This window comes from Gigantopelta aegis, chromosome 6 (genome assembly GCF_016097555.1).
Source record: "Gigantopelta aegis isolate Gae_Host chromosome 6, Gae_host_genome, whole genome shotgun sequence".
Classification (NCBI taxonomy): Eukaryota; Metazoa; Mollusca; class Gastropoda; order Neomphalida; family Peltospiridae; genus Gigantopelta; species Gigantopelta aegis.
The window spans coordinates 13,011,866-13,031,378 of record NC_054704.1 but is presented as its reverse complement, the minus strand read 5'-3'; the positions used below and the strand labels follow the sequence as shown (position 1 = coordinate 13,031,378).

The 19,513-nt window shown below is 36.6% G+C and overlaps 1 protein-coding gene across 2 annotated transcripts; it reads right to left on the bottom strand.

Annotated features, from left to right (window-relative positions):
• Positions 1–1,970: 1,970 nt before the first annotated feature.
• Positions 1,971–19,449, bottom strand: LOC121375247 (ORC ubiquitin ligase 1-like). 2 transcript variants are annotated; one of them, XM_041502578.1, is made up of 7 exons: positions 19,363–19,449; positions 16,830–16,965; positions 11,743–11,828; positions 9,639–9,863; positions 7,566–7,654; positions 6,869–7,146; positions 1,971–5,197 (listed from the first exon to the last, which is right to left on the bottom strand). In XM_041502578.1, exons 1-7 carry the CDS (start codon positions 19,447–19,449, stop codon positions 4,758–4,760), a joined length of 1,341 nt encoding a protein of 446 aa, XP_041358512.1. In that variant the 3' UTR covers positions 1,971–4,757. The 2 variants fall into 2 exon arrangements, with proteins under 2 accessions (XP_041358512.1, XP_041358513.1); XM_041502579.1 differs by having other exon boundaries at positions 1,971–3,508.
• Between the last annotated feature and the right edge of the window lie 64 nt (positions 19,450–19,513).

Here is a 19,513-nt window from a genome sequence, read left to right as displayed (position 1 = left end):
CACCAATATGGCTCTACGTCAACGCACAACCACTGCACGCCGATTACGTGACAATCTGCGGACTGCGACTGGAACTCGAGTGTCTGATCAAACCATACGCAATCGTCTGAGAGCCAATAATCTACGCTGCCGTCGCCAGGCTGTTCGACCACCACTCCTACCACGTCACAGAACGGCCAGACGTCACTGGTGCACGCTTCATCTGCGGTGGCAACGTGTTCAGTGGGGTGATGTTCACTGATGAGTCCAGGTTTAGTCTCCAGTTCAACGACGGTCGGGTTCGTGTCTACAGACGTCCTGGGGAGCGCTTCGCTGACGTTAACGTTAGACAACGTCACCAGTTCGGTGGTGGCAGCGTCATGGTGTGGGGCGGCATCTCTATCCACCACAGGACCCCCCTCTATGTGGTGGATGGCAATCTGAATGGTATCCGCTATCTGAATGAGATTATCTGGCCGTTGGTTCTCCCAGGCCTTCAGCAGATTGGCGGCGGGGCAGTTCTGCAGGATGACAATGCCAGACCCCACCGCGCCAGGGTGGTAACGGACTTTCTCAGACAACAAGGTATCGCCAGGATGGATTGGCCAGCATATTCGCCTGACTTGGCGCCAATAGAGCAACGCCTGGGACGAATTAGGCAGGAGAGTTCGGGATAACCATGCCCCTCCGGCCAACCTTCATGATCTGGGTCAACTTCTTATGGCAGAGTGGCAGGCCATTCCCCAAGAGTTCTTCAGACGTCTGATCAACAGCATGAGGCAACGATGTGTCGAGTGTATTCGCGCCAGGGGTGGATTCACACACTATTAAACGAATGTTCTAATGTGTAAAATCCATGTTTGACAACCTTCAACTTTGACAGCATGTCATGTGACTTTCTTGTATACAGTGACGTTTATTTGTGGGGTTTTTTAAATATGGAACAATAAATAAAAAAATTGGTGTAGTTTACATCATCAATCTAATACACTCTGAAATTTATTTGGTTATAAATTTTTGACCCTTAAATTCTTTTGAGTAGTATACATTTTCGGCTGCCAAACCTACCCACCCCAATTTCTACTGGCCTATCCATCACACTCTAGGCAAGTGCTCAACCACAACTATTTCACACCCCAACACCACTAGATTACCGAGCATTCACCCAGCTAATGAAATACTGTAGATCCTGAAATTAATGAAAGTGACGGTGGGCAAACTAAAATGCAACATGAAATTAATGAGAGTGGCCTCCCTATGAAATATTACTCTTAACAACACACGTCTGTGTACTTTTCGGTTAAATCGGAGTTACATCATCTTCAATAAGATCAACTCACTAACATGTCCGAGTACACATCAGTTAACCTGTTTAGTCCCTATTGTTTTTGGTGAGATCAGCTCAAAGCATATTTTTGCAGCAATAATTTACTTAAATATGGTTTCCTAAATCTGGCTAAACATCAGTATATATGTACCATTACAACTGAACGGTGATTTCAAAGACAAAGTTACAGCAAACTTGAATAGTAAAAACTCAGAAATGGTCAACCTAAGGATTAGCCTGCTAAACCCCATCCACACTCTGGACTGGGTGGCCAAAGTCCCTGCAATCGTCACATGCAGCTGGCATCTTGCTGAACTATTAGTCTCGCCTAGGATGAATTGTTTTCCCACTTGTGTTTTATAAATATATTAGAATTTTAATCTTTGTTGTTTTTTAATAACGTCCATCATATAGACAAAACATAAAAATAAATGTGTCCTATTATTCATGCAAATAACATGAACTCACATTTTTCACATTAATATTATGATCGCATTAATTTCAGGATTTACAGTAAATCGAAAGGTTTGACGTTAATTGTACACTAAATGACATTTCGATATATGCACAAATCTAACCATATTGATTTCTCTCAAGATGATTATTATAACCACATTACAAAACAGTTTTTGTTAATCAAAACGAAGGAAGGCAATACAAAACACTAATTAAAATATTTTATTAAATAATTCATAAATATAAAGGTATGTATATGGCAATAAATATAATTCTTTAACAGCAGATCGTATCTCACAGTGAGCAGGACAGTGAGGCACATTCCCCATCTTTTCTAAACCCAATCATTGATATCTACCTGTACCTACTCTGATGTCAACACATATTCAGATCCTGAGCAAAGGGATGTGCACCCCACATTGTAATAAAAATTGAAACATGTACAAAGGAACATACAGATTGAATTCATGCCTATTTAAAATAAACTATTCACAAAGACAGACCTCGCCTAGGAGATGGGACTGAAAAAACATCAAGGCACAGTATTCGTCTTTCTCCAGCAGTACAAAAGATTACTTTTAAACAAGGAGTAGGCCTACCTCTACATTTTAACTACAGCCATTTCATTACATTGAAATTTTGTCTACACCTGATCTTTTTATGCACTTTATCACAGACAAGACCACTGTAACGCAGCCTTTGATATACCAGTTGTGGGGCACAGTGGCTTCTGGAGGGCGAGTAATTATGCTCGCTGGTTTTACATAAAGTTAGATGAATATGATGTGATAGAAGACAATGGTACCAGTCAATATGTTCACGAGTGGTTGGTACAGAAGGGTTCGACATCTGGTTGGAACGGGAGAGGTTGACACCTATAGTTGGGATGGGTCCACTTCTGGTTGGGATGGGAGGAGTCCACCTTTGGTTGGGAGGAGTCCACCTTGTTGGGACGGGAGAGGTTCACCTCTGGTTGGATCCAAACGGAAGGTGTCCACCTCTGGATAGACAGGAGAGGTCCATCTTTGGTTGGGACAAGTCCACCTCTGGTCTTATGAACCATCACACCTCAGGTGGACATTCTACCACTTGGCTACATCCCACTTCTCTACATAACATGCTTTTGATTTAAATACAAAATATGTAACATACATACATTTAAATAAAATATAATACAGGGACATGTAAATGGCATTAAAGTAAGTAACTAAGTTAAATCTCCAGCTTTAAATACTGCATCTCACCATTTAAATATCCATCTAGCAATCTCTTGGTCAAATAATATGTAGACCACATTACCAGATAAAACTCTTTTCATGCAGGAAAGGATCACGATGATTATCCTTTTATAAATGTTCTATTTACACAAAAATTAATAGTTTACATTCTTATTCTAATAAAGATACTTGTTTCAATAAATATGTCTTGAATAAATACAAATAATTACAATAAATCATAAAAATTTATAATAAAAATTTAACTAGCAACTTCTCTCCAAAAAAATAATAAAACAATACAATCAACAGTATTAACTTTACTTATCACTACCAGGGATTCTCAAGCATGTGAAGATTGGTTCCCATTTCATGCTTTCTTGTTTTTATTTTTTCAGATCACTTCCGATATTGTCACTGATATTTCAACACTGGCATCTATTCAACAAGTTACACTGGGGGTTTCTGTATTCAAGCTCACACAAGATGATGCCCATGGGCATAAAAACAGGAAAATGCACTGTACTTAAGCCTATTTAAATTTAGAAATAAAAAATAAATATATGAATAGTATTTAATCATAAAATAATTGAAAACAAAATACACAATAAATTAATGTTACATATAAAACACTTACAAGCGTGGAAGGTATTAAGCCCTAGTGAGGTGGCAATAATATGCATTGCCCCCACTCTAATGAAAGGCAAATGAATAAAATAAAAGCTTGATAGCATCTTCCAATGCCTAGGATACTGAAACACATTTTACATGTGACCGATTTACACTGAGCAATGCACTTTTTAAAAATTAGAGTATGAAATTTTTAAACTTCTTCATGTGCTTATTTTCAAAGGTGGTATTTTTCAAGGCATAAATATGACAAATCCTGGTAATGTAACAATGCATTTGATACCAATCTTTGATCATGACCCGATATAGAGAATACTACAAGTGGCCTTCAGATACCATTATTTTACGAGTTTTATTTAACAAGCAAAAGTGAGTTGTGTAGTTTTAAATGTAAAATAAATGGTATCTAGCAGACACAAATGTAATATTCTATTGGTAACATATCCGTAAGAACCAGATTTTAAGCAAATTTAAACCTATTTTCGGACTAAAACCTATTTACGGCCTTAGTGCTTGCAACTAACTTATGTGTCAGTCTAATCAATGTCAGGTTAACTATAGTCACAGTGTAATCGATGTCGATACTATTTTTTTAATTGGATGGTATGGCATTGGCGACCTGGTCATCACCTAAAAGCAACCAGTCATATGTCTTGAAATTGTTACCAAAAATAACAAATGATGTTCACACCAGTGTAAAAAATAAAAATATACACTCAGAACTTTGATCATGACTTGTATAAAAATATACACCAATTAAAATTATCATTGTCTTTACACACGTACTGATTGAGAACTCCAGTCAACCGTTCTTATCTTGGCAGTAAAGGTAGGTGGATAGCACTCATTGTCCATCAACCACCTGCTCACAAGCTTACTTTGATCAGCCTTTCTGTAGCCTAATTAAAGTTTATGATGGTCTAACCCAAAATAGAGGAATCACCTTGGCTACACACTAAAAGCAGTGTGAAAATGTGACATGTAATGGACGGAATCAGACCCTTATTACTCACCAGGTTTCTGTACTGATACTATATTGATAACAAGGTCCAAAGCTATGAAACACAATTCATCCTTGCACAATGTCACCTTGATTATAATATATTTAGAGTGACATCAAAGGTACCTCACAATCCAGACATAAATCCCTGCTACAACATCCTTGTAGCTTTAATGGGACTCATGGATAAGTTAAAATCGTCAGAACTGTCAAACAGCCTCTTTTTCGGTTCTGGCAAAAATGAGTCGGAATTCGTAGATGACAAATCAATGTTGGAATTATAACTATAGTTCCCCGGTCTTTCCAATTCTTGAATATCACCCTGATCAGTCCAAGCTTTAGGCACATCCATTCCATCTTTGTTTGACATGTAGGCTACAGAACCACCATAGCCTGATGTCGCAGGATTCATGTAACTTGAACTGGCAGATCGCCCAGCACTCGAAGATGAACTGAATGTATTTGATGAAGCACCTACAGAGGACGAAAGGACAGAGGAATAGGGACGCGTGATGTCTGCACCAGATGTCTGCATGGACTTCAAGGAAGCTGCAGCAGCATAGCTTGATGGTAATGATCCTGTAGCAGCACCTGATGAAGACATGGAAAAGTTGTAATTAGATGATGGCAGACGTGACTGGGAAGACGGATACAACAAACCATTTGATTGGCTAGAAAATGGAAGTGCTTTGGACAGGTTGGACAAAGAGGAAGGCAATGAATTTTGCTTGAGAGAATGTAACCCTGACAGAGTTGGAACGTGGTCAGAGGGCAGCAGACGACTAGATGAAATGGGTAAGTCTGAATGAGCAAGAAAGCTTGGTGGAACTGTAGAATCTGTTGGTAAACTGGTCAGGGAGGAATATTTTCGAATCCTTGTGTTTGATAACAAATCATTGTAACTGGAACTTTTTGGGACGGACTGCTTGGATGCATCTGAATGTATGGAGTAGGCTGCTGCTGAAATATCGGTCAGGGATGAATATTTCTTGTCAGTTTTTGTGTCCGAGGATAACCCTTTTCCACTAGAGCTATAGAGATGAGAACTTTTCAGGGGATCATGGTTCAGGTATGACTTGCTGTTAACACTGCTCGAACCGGATCTGTAGGAAGAATTATGCAAGCCCAATGCACCATTTAAAGGCTCAAACCCTCCACCTGAATTAACCGAAGACACTAAAGGTCGCTCTTTGCCTTCAGAGTTGTTTACAATCCCCAACTGATGAAGTCTTTCATCAAGATGAGAAGTACCATTTTCACGTTCAACATGCTTGTGTTGTTTGGAAATGGAACTTGATGACTGCCTGGGAAAACTGTGACCTAGATATGAACTGGTTAAATCTGTACTGTATTTAGACCTGTCAGCTTCTCCATAGAGTGAGTGGGTTGGATTTCCACCATACGGATTTGCATCAACTTCCCTGTAATACTTATGCTGCCATCCTTTCAAAGAGTCCCCAGAATATGAATTAACTGACTGAGAATTCTTAGTGCTTGAACTATAGACCGATGCATGACTTGTGCTTGAACTGTACAGAGGATCTGTGTTGCGGGTGTGTTGCAACACTCTGTCCAAATCACCAGAGTAATCTGCACTGGACACAGAGCTACGTGGTACATTTGAAAGAGGATCATGACTGTTAACACTGGATGTGGGAACTTCATTCCTGGGAAGGCTCAGAACATCTGTGCTTTCCTGACCATGAACCTTTTTCTCAGCCCTGTTGAGAAGTTTCATGCAGTCACTCAGCTCTGGCGTCAGTGATATATTCAAGTCATCCAACTCACTCTGAATTGTCTGGGTATCATCCAAGCCATAGTTGAAGAGGTCGAGGTCATGACCTCTGTAATTCACAGGACTCATGTTAAAGTCTGGTTCACTCAGGTCACTGTTGTTGTTAGTAAAATTGTTCTCTTTGGATTTCAAAATGGTTTTGGATTGTTTGGCATCTTTAGGTGATGTATTCAATGCCGTCCCAAATGATTTGCTTGTTGGAAGAGCATGGTCACTCTTTCTGATTTCGGAATAAGTACCTGACTGGGCTTGTAATAAATTAATTTTTTCATTTGATGGAAGAGAAAAGGAAACCTTCTTTGGAAGCTTCGATGGAGATGTACCTTCATTCTGCCCAGCTGCCACTTTGATCCTGGGATCACTGGAAAGTTCCCAATCCAGACCTTGTCTCTTCATGTCATCAGAGCTTAACCGTGTCCCAGAAACAGAAGTAATTGAATCAGCGGACGGTTTTCTAGAATGCTTACCATTTTCCTCATCACCAAACAGCTGTCTCTTTGATCCACTGACTTCATTATATCCAAATCCACTCAGGGAGTCAAATTTGTCTTTTGAAGCTAAATCTATTTTGTGTCGTAAATCTTTACTGGTCACTGAATTTCCACCATCACCTCTCACTGATTTCATATTTTCCAGCTCTGCTATGTACTTATCACTTCTCTCGAGAGCCTTTTGCAGCAGTTGTATTTCCTTCTCATACTTCTCCACTTGGGATTCCAGGGTTGCAACTGTAATTCTACCATACCTGACAAACAAAAGTTATAGTTATTAACCTACTCATTTGGCAAAATTAAATGCAATGTTAAAATTAATAATATATATATATATATAAGAGTATTACAAGATGTTGGTAATCTCTGATAGTTAGTCCGATTCTTGAAATAGTCAAATGAATGAGTGAATGAATAAATGAACGAACAAACAAACGAACGAACGAACGAACGAACGAACGAACGAACGAACGAACGAACGAACGAACGAACGAACGAACAAATAAATGTTTAACAATATTAAGAGATGATAGAAAGTTGAAAATGCAGTTGAATGTCTTGGGCATTGCATGGAGTGTTAATCTAATATTTTTATGTCAAACTGTAAATCAATTTGATGGCTTTTTTTTTTTTAAAGAATACTGTAAATGTCAATAACAATAAATACACTAACTTATGTGGTGATCTGCTGGAAAGTTCTATTTTTAGTTTTTCATTTTCTCGGCTTAGATAAACATTTTCGTCCTTCAGTTTGGAGTTTTCCTGAAATTGAAGTAAATAAAAAGTTGAAAGGTATTGTTTTATACTAAATATTCACTGAAAATTACCAGTCTCGGTGGCGTCGTGGTTAGCCATCGGTCTACAGGCTGGTAGGTACTGGGTTCGGATCCCAGTCGAGGCATGGGATTTTTAATCCAGATACTGACTCCAAACCCTGAGTGAGTGCTCCGCAAGGCTCAATGGGTAGGTGTAAACCACTTGCACCGACCAGTGATCCATAACTGGTTCAACAAAGGCCATGGTTTGTGCTATCCTGCCTGTGGGAAGCGCAAATAAAAGATCCCTTGCTGCTAATCGGAAAGAGTAGCCCATGTAGTGGCGACAGCGGGTTTCCTCTCAAAATCTGTGTGGTCCTTAACCATATGTCTGACGTCATATAACCGTAAATAAAATGTGTTGAGTGCGTCGTTAAATAAAAGATTTCTTTCTTTCACTGAAAATTATAACTTCAGAGATACAATGAGTTGCAAAAGGAGAGGAACAAAACCAGAATTACTTTTCCTTTTCTCTTTTTCTTCTAAACTGACCATCTAAGTATTAAATACGGTCTATTGTAACAAACAACATATACCATAACCACTGACACAGTCAAGGATGACAGTAAGAACAGAAAATACTGAGTACAATTAAATAAACAAGCATTCTGAGATTACTGCTAAAGCAATGCCGGGCACAACAAATGTTTGCATCTCCTACGTTCAACAAGTCATAGGATTTTAAATTTCATGGGAAACACTTTTTGGGTTCCGTGCTCTGAGATCATGAGAACCCATCGGAAGCTGTTGTTGGGTTCCATGAAAACAAGTTATGGGAACCCATTTCTTATTCAATGGATTGTCAAAATGCTATGCAGGTTGGGTAATATGTTCGAATCTTGCCAACTAACATATTATTTTAAATGACAACAAATAAAGGTTCCAATTCAGCCAACTGACTGGGTTTTTTTACATCAAATATTTTTAAAATATATATATATATATATATATATATATATATATATATATATATATATATATTTTAAAAATATATATATATATATTTTAAAAAGCCAGCAGTAATCTTTATTTTTCAATATTTTTGTAACTGTTCGATCTCTATCACTGACTTTTTTGTCAGTTTAGTGTAATGTTATATGATGATTATGATGCACCTTTAATTCCACCTGCTGCGGTGACGTATGTGTAAGTATCATTCTGAGGCTTTGTGTCTGTCCTTGAATAAACTAAATGTGGAGATTCATCATTGTCAATTATTATATATGTTAGTAAGTTTAATGATGCCCAGTAGTTCTGAAAATCACCAAGTCCCCAACTGGGCTGAAAAAGTTGAGTCCGCCCAAGCTACCGATTATCCAACACACAAATCTGTGGAAAGAGACATGTTTTCAAACTCAATATTTTCGCCATGAAAGTCAAACCTAATCTATAACAGTACAGTTTTGGAAAAAAATGCTCAATAATATAAAATACCAATACAAGACTCACCCTGTACATTGCCAAATTAGCCAATTGCTAATTTGTATACAAAATGGCTATAAAATTTAGACTTTGCCTCATAAAATATCCCTCAAATTAACCACATTTTAATGATTTTCAAGTAAATACTCTACACTTCTGAAAATTGGCCGTTTGTTTCAGTGTGAGCCCTGACGATGTAATTTTTAAATTCATCAAGACATGAACAAAATCACATGCTAGTCGGAAATGTATTTATAGTTGATACTTTATATAGTTAACATGGTGGCAAGGTAAATTCATTGTAGAAAGATCACTTGACGTAAATCGATTTTAATATACCATCTGTGTGCTCTTTTACCCTGAGCCAAAGAGCACACAAAGGGTACTTATATTTTATTTCTGGCTGGTGGATATATAAAATATACACCCCACCCACCCCATCTGATCAATTCTGGAACAGACACTCCCCTTAGATCAGAGTGGGTGAATGAGATGGTCATATGTAGTACCCGTTTCAGCCTTGTTGATTCCTCTTTCATCCTGACATTCCACTTCTGTGTATCTTCCAGTTTCTTGGTAATTATCATCAACTTGTTTGTATCGGCCGTACTGATGGGCTTATCCATATCTTTAACCAGTTGGCTGGACCCTGAAGAGGATTTCAGTCGACCCTTCAAGATATCATTCTCAGCTTTCAGGAGCATGGATTCCGACTGGAGTTTTTCAAACTCGTCCTTAAAAAGAAAACAAATTGCCACAATTCATGCAAAAAATTGCAGTGTTTTAATTTTAAAACAATGATAACAGAAGAATACTGAACAAAACGTATTAGTATTGTATTTTTGTTATTAATATATATAATATGAAATTATTTTTGTTCTGATTTTTAGACATATACAGTAGAATCTCATTGGGTCGAACTCGGAAGGATCGATTACACCGCAATGCTCAAACTAAAAACAAAGTCCTGAGATACACTTACACGATGTTCACTGAATGATTAGGTCGAACTACCCAATGGGCTGAACACTTTCTGGAGCACCGATGGGGTTCGAGCCAACAGGATTCAACTATTTATTTCAGCTTGATTCTCATACTTACATCCAATTACCGGTAAGCTTCATGCCTTCAATCCTGAACACACTTCAGCTATGGAGATATTTTATTGATGGGAATCAGAGGGAATTTCATCATTGATCATAATAGATTTTCACCAAATGATTAACTTTCCATTACACAATCGGTTCCAATTATATGAACATAAAGATAATGTGAATTGTAAGGACCATGCACCTATTGGTGTGTTCACTGAGATAGACCTTAAAAATTGCTAATTTTACCTTTTATAACTAGTTATTATTTTTTTTAAATGTACACATCAAAATAAAGACCAACATATTTACATCACTTCCATCACCTAAACTGGAGGAACAATTAGTTGACAATTTTCCACACCATTGATTATGGCTTTTTTCTAATCGATCATCCTATCAGTAGAGCTAAACTGATCAATTTTCCACACCATTGATTATGGCTTTTTTCTAATCGATCATCCTATCAGTAGAGCTAAACTGATCAATTTTCCACACCATTGATTATGGCTTTTTTCTAATCGATCATCCTATCAGTAGAGCTAAACTGATCAATTTTGTTATAATGAATCATTAACACATTTATTCTTAGCAGCATTAGAAGGATCAGACTCATCAATGTTAAGTCTAGATATTTAATCAACTTCAGAAGTGGTTATATTATTCATACTAATGATGCTAACAGCAGTAAAAAAAAGAAAGATATTTGTTTAACACCACCACTAAAGCACATTGATTTAGAGAAGAAACATGCTACATTTTTGCATTTGTAGCATGGGATCTTTTATATGCACCATCCCACACACAAAATAGTACACACCACAGCCAGTTGTTGTGCACTGACTGGAATGAGAATTAGCCAAATGAGCCCACCGATGTGAATCGATCCCAGACCATGCATCAAGCAAGTGCCTTACCACTGGTCTATGTCACACACACACTAAAAACAGTGATGGCATCTTATCAAAATAGTTAATTTGGACAAAGATTTTGCCGCATGTGAACTAGATATGTGTTCATGGGCCACTAATGCTGTGTGTCTTTGAAACTGAAGGTATACAAGAAAATAGAAGAGCTGGAATAAGCAGCCTGTTCAGAGGTGATCAAAAGGTGGCAGACTTTAAAACCGGGTGATTCCTGCCCAATAGGTGATCTAAACTATGGGCCAATAACAAACTTTTATTCTGCAAACAGCATTTGATGGAGAAGGACTTGTTAATATTCTGGTAGACTGTTCAATCTCTCAACTACTGGTCTATTTGGCAGGTTGAACACTTTCTTCTTAATCACCTCTGCTTTTTTAATTGTTCATATACATATAAAAATATCCATAAACATTTGTATAACACATACTTATATACAAGTAAATAGTATTGAGGTGATTAACTACTGTCAGAAACTGTCAAACTATGTTTGGCCATTCTCTAATTTGATCTTTGCAGGATTTGATCTCATGAATTAATGTTAACTGCTGCTTGTATAATGCTAAACAAACTTCTGTGAAAAGCAGAAAATAGCAAACCTCATATTCTTTGTAGAGAAGGTCAAATCTGGTCTTTCTTAGAGCTGCATTCGAACTTTTGTCATCTTGGTAGTGTTCCAAACCTCCTGGGAAAGGTTAACATGACAGATTATGTAATATAAGTCTGAAAAAGATCTGTAGAAATACTGTCAGCCTGTTGGGTCTTGGAGGCTTTTGACATTAATGGTCACAAGGCTCACAACATATCTGTTGTTTCATCATTTTAAAGTACTGAGAAAAGCAACCGGTTTGCCACTGAGTTTATTTTTATTTTTCTGCAGCATTGTTTTTGGCCATGGCCTATATTTGTTTATTTTTTCCAAGATGTATTTTTCCCTTATTATTAAAAATAAAATATACTTTGTAAACTGAAAACAGATTAAAATTAAATATTAAAACAGTAATTGCACCGTTATTACTAAAGTATCTGAATCTCAGCTCCATCAGGCATGATCAAAAATATACGTAAATTACCAATCCAAAGTTCAACCAGCAAATGTTTCACTAATGTTCGCAAACTATTTGATTGGTTCCCGACGTGGCCATCTGGTTTACCGTGAAGTGCTTAAACCAGTCTAGCGGACATTTTTCTGCTTGGGTCTGGCTGAACTCGATCCAGCGTTAAAGGAGAGGACAATTAAGGCATTTGGCCTGGTATGCATATTCAACGATATATAATGCACATTATTGCTTAATATCAACACGTATAATCGTATAGTTAATTAATAAAACGGTTAAATTTGACGGCTATTATATATAACGGGCGCAGCCATTTTGTACCATCTCAGTGAGTACGCCCTCTGGCGAGGTTACGTAATACTTAACGCGTAACGTCAGGAATGAGCCTTAGAACTAGAGAAACACAATCTACCTTGTTTTTGCGGGATGATAGTCATAGCAATGTTCTGTAATAATACACATCCCAGTAAGCCAGCAATAAGTATATCCAGCACTATATATATATATATTATTTTTCAATACAAAATAAAATACCATTGTCAAAGTGGCTACACAACAAGTCGAAACAATTAACAATGTTTTGCTCATGCATTAACCAACGTACTGAAATGATACACAGAGTGTTTTCTTAGTTAATTGGTCTATGCTGTTAGTTGCTTCTACCTGTGATTCCTGATTGGCAGGTGTGTATTTGATTGGTAACCAGACGAGCCAATTAATTGATGCTGTCTAGACACAAAAATACATACCGGTATTGTGGAATATTACCTGTCGCCCCTAAAATTGTAATGGACATGGTTTATTACTGTAAATAGTTCTGTAAAACTATTGATTAAGTAGACTTTTCCATCTAAAACCACAGAACTGACCAATTACGTGGGTTGTCATTTTTGCTCCAACGTAGCATATCAATAGGCCTAACAGTGTACATTTTTCCTTTGGATTATTTAACAGAGAAAAATACTATAACCCCATTTTGTTCCGTTAATGCAACTTGAAATATATTTAGTTAAATAGTTTATTATATTATTACGTCATTTATGCTGTTTTACAAGTCAGGTTGATCAAAGAGAAGCGCCTTGTCGAAAATTACTGCTTTTTTTTACACTGTACATACAGGAGATAGTCAGGAGCTGACGTCACTTCGCCCCAAGCTATCCCACCGGACGTCACAAAAACGAAACAAAATGGCTGCCCCCAGTTATCAGGAATAATCATGGTTTTTTATTAACTCTAAAATTACGCATTTTTCATTTACTAAAGTATCAGTATGTGTTGATGGTCCGGGTATGCATCTTTCAAACACATAAGGCTCTTGTTGGAGTTGACCCTACCTTTAAAGTGAGTTTCAACTAGGTCATTGAACTGTTCATAGCAAGTACACTGCAGGGATCACTGGCTTACACCTTGTTGAACTGAAAGGGGGGACATTCGGTCTTGGTGACAGATTCCCTAATATAAATTATGCCGTTTTTAAAGAAAATTACTTAAATTCTATATTATATTAAATATATTCTGACACTTTGATGTAATATAATTAAAAGATAAAGATTGAACTGGCATGTCGGTGCATACTGCCTATGCTGTATATGATAAATTGTCATCCCCTTACAGCCCCATTGTTCTTGACCGTGCACGCGTCATTCGCATGTTCAGCTGTTAACTGTTATGTCGCTTTCAGTCAACGAATACCGCCACTCATATACTCTCGAGTGCCTAATAAACATAGGGGCTGAATAAGCATAGGGTCTGGAAAATTTTCTAAAATCAATTAAAAGTAGGGTGTGGAATTAGCATAGGGTGTGGAAATTAAAAAAACAAACAATAAGAGTAGAGTGCGGAATTAGCATAGGGTCTAGAAATTTAGCTAAACTGTAAAAATAAAAATAAGTGTTTTGGAAATAACAAAAATATACTATTGTTGTGTGTACATGTGTACATGTAATTTAGAAAACAAGCGGCTCAGAAATAAATAACTTGTAGTAAATTCCATAGTATGAAAAAATGTGTTCACTATAAACATGTTTCTATTATCGAACTGTTACAACTGTGTCACTGTCACACACAATTAATTAAAACTGTAAGTGTATTTGTACGTTTAAATGAAATTATGATAATTAATGTGAGGTGAGATTGCAGCTTTGAAAAAAAATCCAAAAGTTCCATGCAAGAAAACCAAAACAATCGCTAGATTCATCTCCTATATTTAACACATGGTCAATTATAACAAAACATAATTTCATCAACTTAATTTTTACCTGTATCATTCTTTATGTTTAAAGCATAGGTGGGGACACTTATGATGCCAGGGGCTGGTATGCATAAATCTCAGCTGAAGATTCACAAACAACTGTGGTCATCGGCCATGCCAGCTGTTAGCGGAACGCGCCAGAACTGGAACGCGGTTAGGGGATGTAACTCTGCCTAATTTTTCTCGCTAATTTCTAATAAACTCTATTTGCAAGTGAAAATAAAAAGGTTGAGTGGAATTTGTAATTAAAATGAGTGGAATTTGTAATGTAAAAAAATATATATAAAAAGATGAAAGAATGTAGATAAAGTTTGGGCCAGTTCCCCTTATCCTAAAGGAACTGTACTTTATCTACTCTAGTATACATAGCTTAAAGGGACACGCCCTAGTTACGGCTAGTTGTTAACCATTACGGCATTGTTTTTTGCTATTAAACCCATTTTTTCACAAATAAAATTGCACTTTACTTACATTTTATTATTTAGAATACACATTTCCATTCACCTGAAGTGCTTTTTTGGTAATCCTGGTAATCCTGATGTTTGTAAAACCACGAAATGCATTTTTTGTATTTCTTAAAATGCCGCGCGCACTCGAGAAAAAAACGTTAAGCAAGCGAGGTCCAATCTATTTTTAGAGCGAATCTTCCTGTGTAAACGGTTTGTTTTCTCGTGCACGGTTCGCGCAATCAACATCCGATTTGTTGTCGTTTGCTTGTTGTTCATTTGTAAGATATTTCTTCACAGTTCGTGAACATTTTCAGTAACAATAAAGTTCAGACAAGTAAGTGTCTCAATACAAAACGTTACAAACCCTTAAAACCAATAATTTTGCTTACGATATCTGGAGAGGGGATACAACCAGGACAGAACAGTTGGAACATATCCAGGAGAGGTGAAAGGAACGCACCCCAAGTCTGTCAAATTTGTCGTGACGTAGGCATTGTTGTGCTTCGAGCAACATCTACCGGTGACATCAGAATACTAACTAACCTGCTTTTTCACTCCATTTGATAAAAACGTGATCTAAGTGTGTTACAGGTTTGTAGATTAACCAAATTATAATTTATTTTCGCTGGATGGAACTAGGGTGTGCGGCTTTAACAAAAAGTCATATTTACCTTTAAGAATTCAGTACCCCCATCTTCAATGTTTGGTGAAAAGATGAAGTGTAATTGATTAATTTATATAAAGTGCTTGCATGAACTGTTGCATCGATTTACAGGCGAGCACTCAATCGAACGCATCCTAGGAATTTACCCAACCAAATAAAACCGAGCCGAGCGATAAAACAAAATGGCGGCCAACAATGTTCGGAAACGTGTGTTTACATTTTGTCGTAGAGTAACATACTTTGTTGTGCCTTAATGGTTCAAATGATCAATTAAGAAGAAAAACAATAAATAAATAAATGTATTATCTGACCACAAAAGTTGGCATTTTATTTGACAACTTGGAAAATTGTAAATTCCGTTTAAGATTTGCAATTCCGTCCGCGATTCCGTGATCGCGGAAAATCGGTACCCCTAATAAAGACTATATGTAAGCATTTGATAAATTAAGAATTGTAATAAGCATTGGGTGCCGAATTAGCGTAGGGGGTTACATTTTGTTTAGATGTAATTAAACGTAGGGTGCTGAATAAGCGTAGACACCAAATTTTTTTCACAAATTTAATAAACGTAGGTGTACGTTTATCTGGTACTCGAGAGTAACTGAATCATACAGCATGTTGGCAAACAACACAAGTATCAAGCTCATCATTCAAATTTACTTACAATCCAGAGTTGCAAACATGTTAATGGTAAAATTGCCATGGAAAATGCTGTGGACACTATTTTTCTGCAGCAATTGTTTTGCCGTGATTATTTTCTTAATTGTAGGGCTTGAATGGCAAGGTTAGAAATTAACAATTTGTTACATGTTTTTGCTATACAGGCAAAATGTTCACATACAGCAATTTTGAGGCTGTCTAGCAATTTTGAAGCAGTAAATTTTGCAACAAATAAAGCCAACAAAGCAAAAATTATTCCCTCAACCTACTGCAATATAATTTTATTCAGTGTTGGAAATATGCCCTCGGTTAAGCCCCTGACCTGTGGCAATTGCAATTGGTGCCATTATTGAGTTCAAGTCCTGCAATGGCAGTCCAACAACATTGTTTTATTAACAGCTAGTGCATGGTTGTAATGCTCCTAACATGGCAACTGTTATTACTTCCTCAGACAGGAAAACACAAACAATGGCTTTCAAATACATGTAGTAGACATCGGATGTAGTATAGAATGATATAGTACAGTGCGATAGGGTACCTATAAGAAGGTCCAATGTCAGAAAAGCACATTGTCTAGATCTATAAATAATTATTTAATAGTCACCTATAATCTGCTTTACAGGATTGTTGGGAGAAATGGAAGTTCGACAGGCAGGGCAGTGACTGTTTCGTTTTAGCCAAACATCCATACAGGCTGAACAGAACACATGGTTGTTGGTGCATAAGACTGGCTGTTTGACCTAAAAAATATTAAAATAAATTCAAATAATTAAACTATTACCATAGAAATATGAACAAACATATTAAATTTTTTTAACTAAATATCAAACAGGTATTATTTTAGTCAATCGGGTAGTAAAAAATAATTCCATAAATTGTAACTTTTTTACAGTCAAAAATATATGTTGTACCTTCTCCGCCTCAGATTGCAAGTAAAACTAAAATACAATAAGGACAAATCTGTCTCCGTGTCCAGTGGATGCCATGTTGTCTTCAGAAGCTAACCTTTTACAGACTTTTGTAAAAAAAATTGTAAATATAGTACAATACTAAACGAAATCCAGACCCAACATATTCAATACAGATTCGGTTCATTTTTTTTAAATATTTCGTAGACATTCACTTTATTTCAGGCACAAACTGTCAAAAAACAAACAATCAATTCAATTGAATAAGTGCCTGTAGTGTAGTGGTGGGAACAGGTCAACTCGCCCCACATTGTTTAGTCAACTCATATCACTACCATTTTATTAATTAAATTAATAAATTAAACAGTTTAAGCAATAATGTACATTAAATAGTGTTGAATATGCACACCAGTCGGGAGTCCAAAAGCATTGTTTAATCATCCCTTTAAGGAAATAAGGGACAAACTAACAAACGTTGTTAAAACTGGCTTGACAGTTTATTGTTTATCTGATATTAGGATCTTGCCAATATAAAAATATTTAATAAGTGATCGTAATAGCAGAGTTTCACCGTAATAATAAATAAAATGACACCAAAGTTGTAGATGTCCATTTTTAATTTTGCCACAATTACTTACCGGATAGTAAAGTAGGGCAAGTTAGTGTCAGGGTGAGTTGGTTTGGGAGTGAGTTGACCAGCATCCGTAGTTAAGGTTGACGACAGTCACTTTTTGGACCCTTATTTTGGCTTCATACACAATAAATAAAACATATCCAACAGTAATATTTTGATATGATATATTTGACAAAAGGTACTTTTTATTTTGTTCATCTTTTAAAACTTGAACTTAATATTTTGTCCAGAATTATGAAAACTAAAAACATACCGACTTGCAAACAGCATTGTCTGCTTGTTATAGAAAACTGATAGGGATCACGGTTAGTAGACCAGTTTTTATTTTAATGTGGCGAAGCATTGTAATAATATAGCTAATTTTGAATTTGAATGAAATCACTTTGCATCTCCTTACAAAAACCATAAACTGGGTACATGATATTTCCATTTTAAGAATGCTTAAAAAATTCCAATGCAAAATTGCTATAGAACTTTTTTAGTTTGAACATTACTAATGCACCTGAATATGTTTCAAGAAAATATTGTGATTAAAAAATTGTACCTTTTACGAAATATGGATTTCAAGTGAAATTACGGTAAGATATATTATATTTATTGCGTACGAAGCCAAAACAAGGGTGCAAAAAATGACTATCGTCAACTATAGTGAAAAGGACAAGTCAGTTCGCTGTGTTGACGTGAATGTGTGGTCTGGCCTCATCTGTGTGTGCCGAGCTTCCTCTAGTGCAACCCTACCCTATTTGCAGGCGATTTCGTGCACTCACATGTGCATCTAAAGATGCTTTAGATGCACGGTTCGGGAGTCGTCAAACTTTCATGCAAGTATGATTTACATTTTCAGATCATGCAGAATTTTACTTTCGTAAGAATCTTAAGTTATTATGAATGTCATCAATGCTTAATTCTTAGGTGTGCTATGTCGCAGGTTCTTCATACCTGAATTGTAAACAGACTTTTTAGGTGTATTCAAGAGCACCTATCGTATTGAAACTGAAACCCATGGTCGGTCCCACGATAAGGAGGTGGTACACATCCTGGTAATTTAACTCTACTAATAGTAATATAATGCTGGCATTGGTTCTTTCTGTTGACAAATACAACAAACTACAATGTCAGCGGTCACCAAAAATGTTCTGCGATGTTAACCAACAGAAGGATGACTAAAGCCTGCTATTTATACCACGGATAGGCGATGACAACTGGTGATAACAATGCGGGTGAACTGGTACATGAGGCGAACAGGTCAAACTGGGGGGGGGGGGGGGGGCGAAACATTGTGGATTCAAAAGGACACACAAGTGAAAAGGCAAAATCACTGGGATTGAATTCCAGAAAACACTTTATTTCGAAAGAAAGCCATTACTAATTGAGAAGCTATTAGTAGATTGAAACATAACATAACTATGCACGGCGCAGAGATTTACAGGATGTATAAAATGCTTAATCTTATCATTTCAATTTTCAGGATTGTGGATTGCTCTCAAACACCATAGAAACCAAATATACATATGCAAAATACCTAATAATAAAACATATATTTAGATAATAACTAAATACACGTCACACAATAAATGCATGCGTTGTAGATTTACCGTATCCAAGCATATTTGACAAGATATTGGTAAAGTAGACGATGCTGTTAATGTCCTGTTAGATCTTGCTTTCATTCCAGCCGCCATTGCTGTAAACAATGATATTAATACATCTAGATCAACCTGTCTAATATATTATAAAGATATTATA

Coding starts and splice junctions, on each gene's coding strand:
- LOC121375247 (XM_041502578.1), bottom strand. CDS start 19,449: ATGGCGGCTGGAATGAAAGCAAGATCTAACAGGACATTAACAGCATCG. Junction 16,966..19,362: donor GTCAAATATGCTTGGATACG/GTAAATCTACAA, acceptor AATATTTTTTAG/GTCAAACAGCCAGTCTTATG. Junction 11,829..16,829: donor TCCTGTAAAGCAGATTATAG/GTGACTATTAAA, acceptor AACCTTTCCCAG/GAGGTTTGGAACACTACCAA.